We start from the raw sequence: 16,386 nt of genomic DNA on the forward strand, positions 1-16,386 counted from the left end.
TTTGTGGAGGAGGGACAATGCTCCGCTCGGACAAGGAACATGGACCAGAGAACCGTGGTGGTCAGACCGGGTGGAGAAACAGCCTGACCCAGGCCAGAGAAAGTGCACTTTGTGCAGGCGAGACTTCCAGTAAATAGGGTCTGGTTTGGACACCCAGTCCCTCGGTGCCAGGGCGTGCACAACGGTGAACGTGCACCATTCTGGGTGAGCTAGGGGTGAAAGACACACGGGAGGATATTCCTCCTTGTAAAAATGTCCAAAAATATCTTGTATTTGAAGAAGAGCTCCATGCTCGCAGACCTCCCGGGCCGGCCCCAGGGAGGGTGGGTCATCTCCGGTCAAAGTCAGATCCGTACCCCTGCTGGCGCTCCTGCTGGAGCAACAACGGTCCAAACATGGACGCTCGGGGTGTTGTAGAGGAGGGAGACGACACTCTTATCGGACTAGGTAATGGAAAACAGGCGCCTCTGGGTTGCCTGGGGCCCAGAGGAGTGCACCCTCTCCTTCGGGCCATCAGGTTTTCTTCCTGGTGTATTGCCTTGGCATGATGGCTTTTCTACTATGTTTATGACATTAAAAATAAAACATATGTCATGTAATATTACATTAAAATATGTTTAAGACTAAACTTAACTTGTGCCTCATGTCTCACTTTACCCCACAGCATTTGTCTCACTTTACCCCACCGCCACATTTTAGAAAAAAACGATCTCTCTTAGCAATTCAGGCTTATCTTCAGCTGGCATCATCACATGGTTTTATATGTTGGTAGTTCATCAACATGTATGACATAAGTTTTTCTACCTGAATCAATTTGCTTTGGCACAACAGTTGATTAAGTTGTCAGCAAGAAAATTTACTTTTACATGCAAAAAAAATATTTTTGTGAAAAAAACATGCTTACTACAGCACCATGAGGTCCTCTTCTTCATGGCCAAGGTGAAATGGAAGGGGCTTGAAAACATAATGGTCAAATGACCAAAATTGTGTTCCGTTGGCTAGATATAGGGGGTGTCTCACATTACCCGATGTCTCACATTACCTCGTTCTCCCCTATCAAGAAAAGTTCTTCTTAGAAGGAAGTGTTACAGCTAGAAAAACAACTGAAACTAGCACTGCTTAACTGCATGATTGTGCTGTGTATAAGATGAGATATGCATAAGATATACAGTGTATAAGTAAAAAGGATCATGATGCATATGCACACAAGGCATATATTTTCTTATTTCGAACAATATCTCTGTTTGATTTGAGACCTTTTTGTAAAACATCAGCATTGATGGGTTCAGTATCACCGGTGTGTTGTAAAGGAATGGAAACAAAAACCTCAACCACACCTTAGAGACAAACACACACGTCCAGCAGCAGAAATGTGCTCGTGCACAAGCTGTTCTTCTACAGATCAAACCACATTTCTGTACTGACATAAATAGAGACCACAGCAAGGTGTCTGTTCCTTTAGTTGCATCTACATCTTGCATTGTACGAGTAAAAATGTAAACACTCTAATGAATACTTAACCTTGAAACACAAAGACTTTTAACAAGTTATACGTTTTATTTATATAACGCCTTTGCATTGCTCAAGACTGCTTAGTACATTACGAATATGCATATAATGCACACACATAAGGCCACATTATTGAAAATACATATCAAACAGATACTGTATGTTTTTAGCTGGGTCTTGAAAGTAGACGAAATGTTATGGAGAGTGAGGGGTAGAGAGTACCATAGAAGCAGCAACACAAAATGACCCTTCACCTTTAAAGTTTTTATGAGATCTTTTAATGAATCCATTGTTAGTCAAACTCAACCATTGACTAAGGGCCCTATCATACACCCGGTGCAATGCAAGTTTCAGCCCGATGCAGTTATCATTTACACGTCCCACGTTGTTTAAATAGCAAAGCTGGTCTGTTGGCATGCTGCTATTTTGAGGCGACTGAAATAGACTGTTGAATAGATTATGACAACATGCGCACACTTTTTCCACTTCGATGGTCTGCTTGCGTTTTAACCTCGCGCATGAGCAGATCTGTTTCTTCTCTGGAGAAGCGTTCAGTCTTTCCGCTTGCAAATTGCGAGAGCGCAACTGGCTTTTAAAGGAAATGGGAGATGAGACTCTGATTGGTTTATTTCACTTTACGCCCAAAACTTACCCATTACTCATTAAAAGAATAGAGATAACCCTTTTAGACTATGCGCTGGGCGCGCAGAGCATTTTTCCCGTCGTTGAACTAGCAAATAGTGGATTCGGACATGCACTAAGTGCACTTGCACCATGCGCTTTAGACCATGAGCTTAGATCCTTAAAATAAGGCCCTTAGAGTCTGAGGTCGTTGCAGGAGGTTCCAGTGAAATGATCACAATCTGGGTCTTGTACTCAGAAAAAGACTGAAGTTTGATCATCTTCTCGTTGCGATTGGTGCATAATCTACACATTCCTCCTCTTCAACTTTCTGTAAAAAATGCATAAGACAAGATACAATAATAATAATAAATGTTATGTTTTTTTTTTCAAAGTAACAAAACAAAACTGATGGTGCTGTTGTGTTTGAGATTTATGTGATAGATCATTATATGGATGCACATTTCCACCACATAAGAAAAATGCTCTGGTAAATTAGAGTTAAGACATAAGTCAAAATTGTGACACAGAAAGTCGATATCATGACATTAAAAAATCCAAAAATAAAAAAGTAAAAATTAGTATGTCATAGCCTACTGTAATTTTGACAAAAAGTCACAATTTCAACTTTGTATGTGATATTTTCTTACCTTATAATACCTTATAATTTTAAATTTTTCATGACCAAGACCAAGATTGGAATTTAAATAATTGAATTATGCTCCTCAATTATAGTCCACTTCATGATTTGTGTCTCTCTCTCTCTACTACACCTGAAGCACAATCTTATGTGGTGAAAATGAGCTTTAAAGACAAAATCAAATGTGCACACACTGATCTACATTTGATTCTCTGCTGAAATTGTACAAATACTCAACAAATGAACAATATATTGTCTCACCGATTTCTGTGCGCTTCTTTTGTCGAATATTGTCTCCGCGTAAGTGATCTCATCTTCACAAGTCTCAACTGTTTGAACAATAATAGAACTGTGAGCATTAAAATATCAAAATTCAATCTTAAAAATATGTTTTTTCACAATATTCCTGTTATTATTAGGACTTTCAAACTTAAATAAATAAATGTTTAACTGCAGTTTTTAAAAATGGCATTAAAGGTGCCTTGTGTAAAAATAAATAAATTCATACTCCACATTCCATACCAGATGGGGGCAGTATACCTCCAGAAAGTGAGTTGGTCTACTCTAGAGTATGAATATCTTCAAGCTACTCCCCTTCACCTTTACCAGTGAATATGTTCATATTCGTTTTGTTCATATTACATTTTTATTGTTAGTTTGAATTACATTAATTTGACAGACAGCATTCGCTGATGTTGACCAAGCTAGCGCCAACATAACCAGAGCTTCCAACTCTCACGCATTAACCGTGAGACACACGCAAACTAGGGATGCTCATTTCGATTAATTTTCCCGACCGACAACCGCCGCTCGTTAATCGATTATTAACCGTTAACTGATAAGATTATAATATTGAATTGACAGCCGATCTAACCAATCATAATCCGCCATTTTGTCCGACAAAGCAGTCAGGAGAGATAACGTTAGCTAGCAGATTAACATGGGAGGATTTGAACTTGAAAAACTGAATGTACTGACCCCTTTCCGCGGTTTAAAACAACATTCCTTCTTATGTTCATTCATGTTTATCTGATGCTATAGAAGGAAGAGATGATCGGTTCACGAGCATCTTTAACGGATGCTCTTCTACAGCGATCTGTCAGAGACATTTAAGATCCACAAAACGGTATGTAGCCTATTGTATCGTTTAAATTTATTTTAAAAAATGAACAAATTTGAAAGGTGAGACTTTGTTTAATATGTTTAATATCAGAAGTAACCGAAAAGTAACCTGGTCTGTCCTGTCTGTCAGCATGTTGTCAGTCTCCTCTCTGCTCCGCGATGTATTTTTCACTGCGTGAGAACATGGTGTAGCCTACGTGAGAGGAGCATATAGCTTGTCGGACATAGCGACAGTAACTAAGGGTCTTTGCGAAGGGTCAATTGCATTAAATACAAATAAAATGGACGCGTATCTGTGACCTTTTTAAAAAAAAGTTTTTATCAAAGGGTTTATTTTAACGTGCAAAGTGCAAACAGCAGCATACAGAACAGATCAACAACAGAACCTGGATTCAGTTTAAATTTTCACGCACCTGCAGCATTTCTGACAGTGAGAGAAAAACAGAATAAAATAATACAAATAAAAAACAAAATAGGCCTACACTAAATATATTTTTTAAACTTAAATAATTAACAAATTGAGATGACAAAAAGAAAACACTGAATCCGTTTGAACAAAGCTTTCGAAAAAAAGGGCAAGTTTTTTTTTCGTTTGACTAAGATTTTTCGTTAAATAAAAGTAGAAGCCCTACCTTAACACCTTGTCTAATTTTTATTTAAAAAAAAGCAACATCAACGTGATGTGGGGTCAGTCTGGAGCGCAGCCTGTTGACAGTTAGACCCGCGGCAAGAAACACCCTCTCCGATGGGACGGATGTCCCGGGAATACACAGGTAACGTCTCGTGTGTGGTTGCGCGTGTCGACGCGCTCCGTGAGTTAATAAAGTATTTTATTTTTAAACCATGCAGCAAACTAAAAAAAAAAAAGAAGATTAAAAAAAAAAAACGTTTTAAACCGTTTAACTGATAGTATTAATCGGTCAAAATTTTTACTTTCGGTTAACGGTTAAACGGTCAATATGAGCATCCCTAACGCAAACACTTTTCACACGCTCTCACGCCACACATCAATTTTCTCACGCACAGAAAAATCGCGAAGCAAAGAGGACACGGAGACCGACAGACTAGACAGAGCAGGTTAGTTATGATATAAAAAAATCTCAGCTCTCAGATTCTGTCAATTAAATACCGTTTTGGCGCTTGTAAATGTTACACGACAGATCCCTAGCGCATGTGAACCGATCATCTCTACTAGCTAATAGTAAAAAAATCACGAACACTGAAAGATACAGTAACGTTAGGCTACAACTTACCAAAATGTATTCCTCATACATAATATCGACCAATCAGTGTTTTTTATCATCGTGAAGAGGTCAATAACACAGCTGGAGAACAATTATGTCAGATTTACCTCAGGAAAGCCATTTAATATACATAATATAGGTCACGTAGTTGGCAAGAAAAAAAGAGCAATAGAGATTGTGCTATGTGTACTATATTACAATACTGTATTTATGAACGTTATATACGTTTATCGAACAGCCTTCGATACATTTCTATGTTATAACTTCCCGAAAATCTACACAAACATATAAAACAAACTTCTAACGAAATACTAACAGCATCTTACTTACCAATCCAAAAGAAATGTTGCAAGTTCGAAGTCAAACCTCATTTTTTTCATGTCCATTAGTTGTCTCCAGCGATGGAAAGCAGTGCCAATGTTTACTCTGGTTCTGTTCCTTTTTTATCATATTTTATTTGAATGTAGTAGTGGGCTGTAGGCTACTTTCCACACGATTGACATCAGGTTCAAGTACGCCCACAAGCCGTGCGAGTTATTCGTGTATTGCATGTTTGGCTGGTGGTTATGTTGCCGGCATACCGCCTCCCATGGCCGAAACTGGTATTACGACACCTGTCGGGCCGTGGCTATTAATGCTAATGCTAATTGAGGTTGATATCTCTGCAGCACTATAACTTGACATTTTTTTAATGACATCATCGCCCTTATTTCTTCTCATTCTTTTGATGCATGTAGCTCATTTTTTGGATATTTTTACCTCAATTTTTACATAAGGCACCTTTAACAAATTTAATTTACCACACAAAATGTTCCTTAAAAAATGTGTTTGTCTTAAGTTTTTTAGACATTCTTTATACATAAATCAAATCAAATGGGATGTTTGACAAAAGTAAAGTATTTTACATTCGTTGTATTTAATCAGCTTTTAGGCTCAACAAGCACAACAAAAGTCATCATTCATATAGATTTTAATTTGAACACCAGCATGTAAGAGAGTTCATAAAATTGAGAAAGCTTTTTTAAGTTTTTGAAAGCAGTGTTGATGCAGTTTGAGAAATGCAGAATCTGTCTTTGTTCGAGTGAGACGAGCAACGTTGTCATTACCGGTATATAGAAATAGACATGCATTATGATATGAGTGTAATCTACAGAGAATAACTACACATATTAGTTTGGTTTTGTATAATGTTTAACTTCAAAATTATGAGAATAGTTTTAATTAATTGATTAAGTCAGATGACTAGTTTAGAGCATATTTTCAAAATATTATTTGTTATATTACTTATTTAAAAGCAGTAATACTTGCCTTCTGTGTCAATTGTTCTACATTTCCTCCAGATCCAGAAGATCACAACTGTAGCAACAATCATCAGAGATCCAGCAGAGATCAACACTATCAGAGACACTGAGACTGGAGGAACTGAAGGAGAGAGTCATTAGTGTGAGTGAATCTGTAAATACACACATATATCATCAGTGCTGTGGTACCTGCACATGTGTGACAGAGTGTGTTGATGTCCAGATGTGTGGTCTGGTTGCTGATGGGATTGTTCAGCACACAGCTGTAGGTGTTTTTATCCTGATATTCCACCTCCAGAGGTAGAGAGAGACTGATGCTGAGATCACACACACTGATGCTGGACAATACACTGATTCCTGCGTACCAGGAGAGAGTCGCATCACACACATTCAACACTGATGAACACACCAGTGAACATGATGATGATGATGAAGATGAAGAACAATGTGAAGAGTTACTGATGACAGGAACAGGCAGACGAGCTGGAAAACATGAGAGAGTAAAGAGAAACATGAACATTCAGTCTAGTTTAGGTGTTGTGAATTGTAGTAAATCAGTGTAAAATACTTTGTGTTGAGTGAGTGTTTAGTGTGTTCACGGTCTCTGAATGTGTCTGTCATCTCAAACTTTAAAATTATTTAACGTATGAATATGTAAATAGAATGTGCATGCTTAGATAAATGACGTCTCACCATAGACAGAAACATTGAATGTTTTTGATGATTTTTTCGCTCCACTTATATCTAGTTGATAAACTCCAGCATGTTCAGTTCTGGTGTTTGTGATGGTCAGAGATCCAGTTTGATCGTCCAGCTTCAGTCTGTCTCTGAATCTCCCATCAGGAACATCATCATATGTGGAGAAGATTTGCTTCTTTTTATTCATTTTAGCTATTAAAGATTTTTCAGGTCCAAAATTCCACAGTATATCTTCGGCTTTATGTATTTTAGTATCATCAGTGTTTATAGTAACAGAATCTCCCTCCATCACTGACACTGAATCACCAAACACACCTGGAGAACACACATATTTACACAGATTAATGTTTCTGATGATTTATAAAGCCTGAAATCAGCTGTAGATTTTATCATTTAAATGCAAATATACTTAGCACTGATTGGATAACTTAACTATTGCACCAATAAGAACTAAATTAAATGTATATCTTATATCTGTATATCACCGCAATATGGACATTCCTTTGACACAGATAAAGAAAAATAAAATGTGTAAAATGTCAAATGTATTCATAAACTGCTACTGTAAACTGCCAAATGCTACCGTAACAGAGATACTGAGTTTAAACAGAGAAAACATTGCAGAATCGCTTACGGATTGCTTGAGAATGAATTCAAAGTTAGTAGATTTCACAATAATCATAATTCATCGATACATAACAGCAGATGAAAATAATCTCATTTGAAAAGTTTTACTCTGAAATGGAAAAAGAAATTAAGCCATGAAAATGTTTTTATAACTCACCGATCAGATTCCACCAGCATGGACAGAAAACAAACATGTGAAACATGTTCTAGTTTTGATTCTGATCTAATGAAACTTCCTGCTAAACATACAGCAGAAGTGTTGATGTGATGTGTGAATCCTCCCACGACACAGTCTGACCCTCCTAGTTTCACAAACCTGCATTTACATAATAAACTCTAGTTCATCTTGCTGTTATTAAGAGTTTAACTGTTCTTAATGGGCAAAATATTCCTTATTTTTGTCATTGAACTTGCTTTTTGTACGATACTCTCAGAAAACATGGTGTAAAAGCTTTCACTGTGGTGGTACGCTTTCTAGAGGTAACCTACCTTATTTACCCCTTAAAGGAATAGTTCACTTAAAAATGGAAATTCTGTCATCATTTACTCATCCTCGAGTTGTTTCAAACCTGTATGAATTTATTTCTTCTGCTGAACACAAAGGAAGATATTTTGAAGAATATCAGTAATCACACAGTTGATGTGCCGCATTGACTTCCATAGTAGGAAAATTTTTTTTTTTTTTTTTCATACTATGGAAATCAATGGGGTACATCAACTGTGTGATTTTAAAGTTAATTATTCCTTTAAGGGTGTATATCGTGAATGTACATATAAGTGCGCAAAGTGTACATATTACTACCAAAATGGTACATATTAGTACCTTTTGAATAGGTAGTGCCACAGTGCAGTCAGGCAACTACACTGTCAGAAAAGGTCAGAAAAGGTACAAACATGCACAGAAGCTGGCACTGGGGCGCTACCTATTCAAAAGGTACTAATATGTACCATATTGGTAGTAATATGTACATTTTGGGACATTTCTACTTCACGTTTAATTGACAAAGAGTCGATTAAGTAGCCTGGAAAAACCCTGACGTACTTCCGGCCAATTTGAGATTTGCTCTGCAAGTCCGTCTGGCCAAGAGCCCATTCAAGCCCATTTCCAATTTTTCCAAATCGAGACACAAATCACAAACGTTGAGTGCTTTACATGATGACGTCAGCTCAGTGACGTTGAAGCAGGTTTAAAGGTCTATCCAGTTGCGCCCAGAGGCATTTGAGCGATGTCCGTTGGTGACGCCCCTTTGGAAATGGACTGTGTGTGAATGAACCTTCCCCAGACCCACTCTCAGTTACAACTGACAAGGGTCTGCTGTCAACCAGGCTATCGATTAAGTAATTAAAAGAAATTCGTACAAAGAAAAGAAGTCCAATGTTTTCAGTGTGTATTTTGTAAACATAAACAAATTTGGATTAATAAAACGGATAGGTCCAGTCCTTGATTCTGAATGGTTGAGCCGTGTTTGAAGCCGTTGTAAATTACTCAACAAACACACAGCTGTGAGCGCATTACATTAGTGTTACTGCACAACACTCTTTGGAACTACATTGCTTGGCGGAGGAATACATTCTATTATAACGTTATATTTTTTGTTGCTGGTGTTTATTTTATGAATAAAATAAATATTAATATGAATATTTTTATGGAGTAATCGTTTTATAAAACGAATGTGCTCCACGTCGTGCCTAAAAATGCCCCTTAGCTGTTCTAAATCCACTGTAAAACATGGCTTTGTGGGGCTTATTGCTTTATTTGATGGCTGCACGCACTTCAAATAAATTTAGGACAGATGCATTTATATAGCGCTTTTCTACTCAAATCGCTTTACATGGAAGGGGGGAATCTCCTCAACCACCACCAATTTGCAGCATCCACCTGGGTTGCGTTCCACTCCAAAATTGTCATACCCTTCACTAGCTAACTTCCCTCTGTCTCGTTCACTCGGATGTACGTCATTGCTTACATGACACGAGTGCCTCTACTGGCGTAAACTTTGCTATAGGCTGAATTGGAACGTGCTAAAGCCCTTGATCACTTAGAATCCACTATAGGGTTGATTTATTTATTTTATTTTTTATTACGAAGTTGTTTAATGCAGCATTCTATATATATATATATAGGTGTGTTTGAGTTGTTTAGATTTTTTTTTTAATAATTAATATATAATAGAGTTGTTTGTGGTGGGGTAAATTAAACGCAATATGCGTTGACGTCACACTCGTGTTGCGTTGTGGTATATGGAGCTGTCTGAAGTGTACATATGAAGTAGACATAGTCCCTCGGTCAGTATATGGAGATGATTAGGAGGCCATGATGGACAGAGGCCAAGGGGCAAATTTGGCCAGGACACCCGGGTTAGACCCCTAATACTCTTTCGAAGGACATCATGGGATTTTTAATGACCACAGAGAGTCAGGACCTCGGTTTAATGTCTCATCTGAAGGATGGTGCTCTTTGACAGTATATTGTCCCCGTCACTATACTGGGGTGTTAGTGTCACGGGGTGACAAATAAGCCCGGGACTATCCCTGCTAGAGAAATGTCCCCGCTGAGATTTGGGAAGCGAAACACCGTCCCAAAGCCTGGGTGAGTGCCTGTCGCTATGGTAACCTAGTGGCGGATTGACAGCAGGTGTGGGTAATTTGCGCTGAGCGTTTGAATGGGGCCACGCTCGCTCATTAGAGTATAAAAAGTCAGAGGAAGAGAAAGTGAGGAGCTTCCCCTGCTTGTGGTGTTTTGTTTTTCTCCGCTTGGATGTGACTTGTTCCTGTTGGGAAGTGTTCTCTGAAGTGTGTCGTTGAGGGCTTGTTGCGAGGAAAAAGGAATGTCGTGTGTATGAGGAATTGAAGACGGAGAGAGAGAGGAAAAGAGGAAAGTACATCGTCTGGATGGAAGAGTGAAGATAAGTAATTGATTATTGAATCTCCTATTGCACGCTTGATACTGAGATAGATGTGGGTTGAAGTGCTTGGAGTGCGCCTTATGAATAACACTGAGTGAATTAAACTGATTCTCTGCCGTTCTTATCTCCTCCTTCCGTTCGGATGGTGAAGCGAATCCAGTTCATGCCTATGAAGAAGTGTTTAGAACTTCCTTCCTCACACCGCTGATCCTTCGCCCTTTAGATCGAGACCCAGGGTGAGTGTTGGTCTTAATTACACTTTAACGAGTGGACTTGTAGTGTTTGAATTGACGTTCCTTCTCCCTCCTCGCGCTGTATATTGGAGTGCAATTGCTGTGGGTGTGTGAAAGATTGCTTTTAACTGCCGTGCACTCGCCCAAGAGTCAGACTGGTCTATTGTACATCATCAGAGCCTGGAGAGATCGAGTATGCCCATTTGTGGAAAGGGTTTGAAAAGACAGTTGGTGTAAAGTCTCTGTCCTCCCCGCGACACATGTGAGAACAATATACTGCTGTGTGAAGTTATGATTCTGTCTGTCCTAGAGAAAGCCCAGTTCAGTCTGTGACTGTGAGTTCGCTACAGCCCTGGAGCCCACCTGTATGGTGTGAAGTTCCTGTCTTCCCCACGACACACGTGAGAATATTATACTGCTGTGTGAAGTTATGATTCTGTCTGTCCTAGAGAAAGCCCAGTTCAGTCTGTGACTGAGTTCGCTACAGCTCCGAAGCCCACCTGTATGGTGTGAAGTCCCTGTCTTCCCCACGACACACGTGAGAATATGATACTGCTGTGTGACGTTATGATTCTGTCTGCCCTAGAGAAAGCTCAGTTCAGCTCGTGACTTTGAGTTCGCTACAGCCCTGAAGCCACCTGTATGGTGTGAAGTCCCCGTCTTTCCTACGGCACACGTGAGCCGCTCTACCTGTGACCGTGAGTCCGCTGCAGCTCTGAAGTCCACCTGTAGGGTGCGAAGTGCTCGCCCTCCCAAGACACCCGTGGGAGTTGTACACCGCTCCTGAGCTTGCCCCTTCTGCCCTAGGGGAAGTCTCGTACGGTGTTTACGGCGACCCTGCTGCAGTTTTACCCGTCCATTTCTTACCGTTGTAATTGCCCTTGGTGTAGAAGAGGAGAAAAAGCTCCGACCATTCTCTCACTGAAGAACTTACCTGCCCATTATCGACTGCTGTGAACTGTCCCTCACGTGGAAGAGGAGAGGAAGCTTTGGCCATCCGCTCACCGGAGAACTCACCTGTCCACCACCTCCCATTGTGAATCTGGCACTAGCTTGGAAGAAGGAGCTCGGAAAACCTACTTACCGTAAGATACTTACCTGCCCATTATCGACTGCTGTGAACTGTCCTTCACGTGGAAGAGGAGAGGAAGCTTTGACCATCCGCTCACCGGAGAACTCACCTGTCCACCACCTCCCATTGTGAATCTGGCACCAGCTTGGAAGAAGGAGCTCGGATAACCTACTTACCGTAAGATACTTACTTGCCCATTATCGACTGCTGTGAACTGTCCCTCATGTGAAAGAGGAGAGGAGGCTTTGACCGTGTGCTCACCGGAGAATTCACCTGTTCACCTCCTCCCATTGTGAACTTGGCACCAGCTTGGAAGAAGGAGCCCTGACAATCCACTTACTGCGAGACACTTACTTGTCTAATACTGACCGTTGCGAACTGCCCCCACGTGGAAGGGGGAAGGAAGCTTGGACCATCTACCCACCTGTGAGTAACTCACCTGTCCAATACTCTACCTGTCCAGTACTCCCCACTGGGAATCGCCGCCTGTGGGGAAGGTTGTGTCTGCTTTGCCCCGCCCTGGATTCTCCCTGGACGAGGGAGAGAAGAAGATTTTTAGATTAGGATTATCCATTAACTTATTCTTAATAAAATTGTTATTCTTATTCTCTGTCTCTGGTCTCTGGTCACGCTCCTCAAAGTGTTCTTGGTCTAGGGGTGGGTGTAGTCTGGATCGGCCCATCCCGACCTGTGACATTAGGACCCACACAGACCACAGGGTGAGCGCTCCCTGCTGGCCTCACTAACACCTCTTCCAGCAGCAACATCCAAGTTAAACTGTTTTGGAACAGCCCACAATATGTAGGTGAACTGGTGAAAGGTGAGGGCATCATATTTGGGAATAAAAAAAAGCATCCGCCAAATATGGGTCATGGCTCACCACTTTGTGCCAAATATCATGAGAGAATTCTCAAACAATTCAAAAATCACATTTCTCAATGCAGGATTACAAAGTATTCAGGTGTTTCACCATCTTCCATACATAATACTGAATCAAGAATGCATCAAGAAATGCATCAAGAAATGAAACTTGGATCTCTGTTACTCAAGGAAAAGTGATGTGACACAGTGGTAAACATGCGTCTGTCCTAACTTTTTTTGGAGTATGTTGCAGCCATCAAAATCAAAATTTGTTCATATTTACAAAATAAATATAAGTTAGTCAATAAAAACACTGGAAATCTTTTCTTTGTACTTTTGTCAGTTTAATGAAGGTTGACGAATCAGAAAAAGAAAAAATATAAATATTTCTGGCTTATGTTTTATCATTTACTCAAATATCATATTTTAACAAATAATTATTATCATGTTGATGTGTTTCTCATTACTATCATTTTGATGATTTTACTATTAAATGTATGTTTAATACTTTTATTTTACTGTATTAACATTTATGCCTCATAGTAGCTGAATGTCTTAGGGTGAACTTTTGTGCTTGCTGTTTAGATGAGGCCAAAAGACTGTAAGTAGACCACAAATGCTCACCTGCATGTCTCAGTAAAGTGGTAAACGAATGTTACTGTATCTGAACATCTTGCAGGATACGGGCTAACACCTCAGAGTGTGAAAACATGAAAAGTTATGTTTGTGTCTTTAGTGAGAAGTGTTTTAACTGTTCATTTTACACAGTTTCTTTATTAAACTTTTAATCTTGTTTATGGATGAATTCATTTTACTCTTCATTTATTATTTAATTGTCTGCTGCTAAGAAATAAAATTGGACTAAAATCATATGACTGGATCTCTGACTGGAAAATTACAAATCATAGAATATTGACTTTATTTGCAAGTTTTTTTTTAGAAATGCCAGAAAGCCTAACCACTGATTTTTAAATTATGCATATTTTTTTCATATTTTTAGTGAATGGAAAAACCCAAAGTACAGATAAAATCGTCTGCCATCACCTCACAGTGCCAGTTATACTGAAGTTCATCTTCTGAGTCAGACTGAAACTCCTCAGCCGGTTTTCTACAGAAACGTGGTTTTGTCTGTTGGGTGGACAAACATCTTGCATGTGAGAGTGTGCGTTCAGTGTGTGTGTGTGTGAGTGTGTGTGTGAGTGAGTGTGAGTGTGTGTGTGTGTGTGTGTGTGTGTTTAGCTTGCTGGTGAAGAGCTTCTTCCTGTCCTGCTATTATCAGATTTGAGACACTTTAATCTACTGGAGAAAAAACAAACAAGATGAGCAACTGTTTGACAGACGGAGAGAAACAGTAACACAATTATCATATTTAACTGTTCAAACGTTTAGAATGTGTTTCTTTTTCTTTTCTTTCAAATTTCCACCTATGGGAAAAAAAAACTGTCTGTCAGAGCTTGGTTGGAAGGACTAAATTGAAGCCTGGATCTATTTTCAAAGTGGTATTTATCAAAAAGGGTAAAAAACACACACCCTGTGACACATGCTCAGATAAACTACAGGACTATAACTATATTTACAAAGAATAAACAAGACACCAGGCAGTGAGTGAAATGGGTAATAAAGGAACAGATTAACAGGAAGAAAACACAGAAAGAGAGAGATTTCAAACTAAAAGTCCTTGATCTGAACGCAACAGTACACAAAAACAGCTGAAGCCTGAGAAACAGGTGTTATTGTAGTTTATTGAATATTATCTGATTGTATGAGGGTGTGAATCAGGATGTGGTTTATATGACGTTCATTAGACTCCACAAGATCATCCAATAGATTCATTAACATGTGTCTGATTGAATGTGTGAATCAATAATGTTCTTTTTATTTGTATGTTACATTATGATTCCAGACATATTTCTCTACTTCAGTGCTTTGTGTTTCTGTCATTAGTGAGTATAAGTTCACAGCATTGAGGATGTTAAAATAGAGTGATAAAAATAAATGAAAGCGTGAGCTCTGACTCAGTATTAAAACATAACACAGATGAGATCATCTCTATCACCTTCACATTATGACGCAATTTTCATTGTCACATGACTCCTAGTCTGAAATAACTGTTGCATTGTGATCAGTTAGGTCTTATTTAGTTTATTATATAGTGAAACTTTGAATCAATTGAACCATTGCTTCAAAATAATGATTCACTGTTTTGAATCGTTGGAATCTCCACACGCTAGCGACCTCTGCTGGTCACAACTTTGTAAATACAACACAAACTCAGTCCAAACATGCATAAACACCTTTTACAAACCCATAAACGTTTTATTGAAGGTGTAACCTATTAAAGGCAATTAATAAATCATACAGTTGCATCCAATAAAAACGTGTCTTTATAATATGTGTTATTTTATGACGTAACGGAATCCCATCCTGAAATCATGTGACTTTGACAGGGGGAAAAAGTGACTTTGCAGTCTCATTGTTCGAAACAAATGATTCACAAAGGTTTCGAAGCTTGAAGCGTGTTTCGAAAGTGCCCATCACTCGTTCAATATTTTCCGCTTATTTATTCATAGCGGACTCTATTGGGTAAAAGTAGCACTATTATTAGAGATATGTGATTTTATGATTTGGACACTAGAGAGCGATGATGTGCTTGTGCTGAATTTGCCAAAATATCCATGATTATCTGTGATATCCTGTAAACTATGCATTCCATATTCAGTTGTCTATTTATTTAAACAGGACCAAGTGATAGGCTACAGAACAGTGAGGGATGAGATCAAACTGTAATAAAGTTATGTGTGTTGAGCTAAAAATAGAACATTTAGTTCAGTTTCTGTGCCTTTTGTGCACCACTAAATTAAACTAATACACAGCAACACAATTTCAGACATAACAATAGATCTTATGAGAGTGTACTGTATGTGCAAAAGCCAAAAAATAAAAAATAAAATAAAAAATAAAATACTTAGATGGAAAAAAAAAGTGAAAGCAAACCAGAGTCAGAGGAAAAAGCAGAGATGTTGTATTTGATCACCGTTTTGGGGTGATATTTTCATACACGGCCTCCTTTGATTTCTGCAAGAAAAAAATATACAGTCAATCAAGAGCAAAAGTTTAAATACTTTTGTAAAATGTATAGCCTGATAACATTTTATGTAGGCTTCACTAAACCCTATTAAAGTGTCTGTAAAATTATTTCTTTGGCTGGGCATAGTTTTTAAAATTTGAACATTTTAATTGATTGTAGCCTAGGTGACCTAACCTTTGGTTATCGCCCATCATTTGCATAAATTTGAGACTTTCAGTTACGCCTGGCTGTTTCATACTCCGTTTTCCATAGGCTAGCCTACACATGTTAAAGGGGTGGTTGATTATGATTTCACTTTTCTAACTTTAGTTAGTGTGTAATGTTGCCGTTTGAGCATAAACAACATCTGTGAAGATCAAAGCAAATGGAGATATTTTCTTTTAAAGAAATTGATTTTTAAGGACTAACGGCTGGTAGGGACAGCACGGGTTAGTGACATCACCCACTCTAAAATGTAGGCCTA

The 16,386-nt window shown here is 38.8% G+C and overlaps 1 protein-coding gene across 1 annotated transcript; it reads right to left on the bottom strand.

The window, feature by feature from the left end:
• Positions 1 to 1,534: 1,534 nt before the first annotated feature.
• On the bottom strand, positions 1,535 to 7,988 carry LOC311084163 (SLAM family member 5-like). The gene is made up of 6 exons (XM_084116070.1): positions 7,921 to 7,988; positions 7,131 to 7,451; positions 6,627 to 6,920; positions 6,445 to 6,558; positions 3,032 to 3,099; positions 1,535 to 2,461 (listed from the first exon to the last, which is right to left on the bottom strand). The coding sequence occupies exons 1-6, from the start codon at positions 7,964 to 7,966 to the stop codon at positions 2,408 to 2,410; spliced, it is 897 nt and encodes a 298-aa protein (XP_083972196.1). The 5' UTR covers positions 7,967 to 7,988; the 3' UTR covers positions 1,535 to 2,407.
• Positions 7,989 to 16,386: the final 8,398 nt, after the last annotated feature.

This window comes from Abramis brama (genome assembly GCF_963993115.1).
Source record: "Abramis brama genome assembly, chromosome: 6".
Lineage (NCBI taxonomy): Eukaryota > Metazoa > Chordata > Actinopteri > Cypriniformes > Leuciscidae > Abramis > Abramis brama.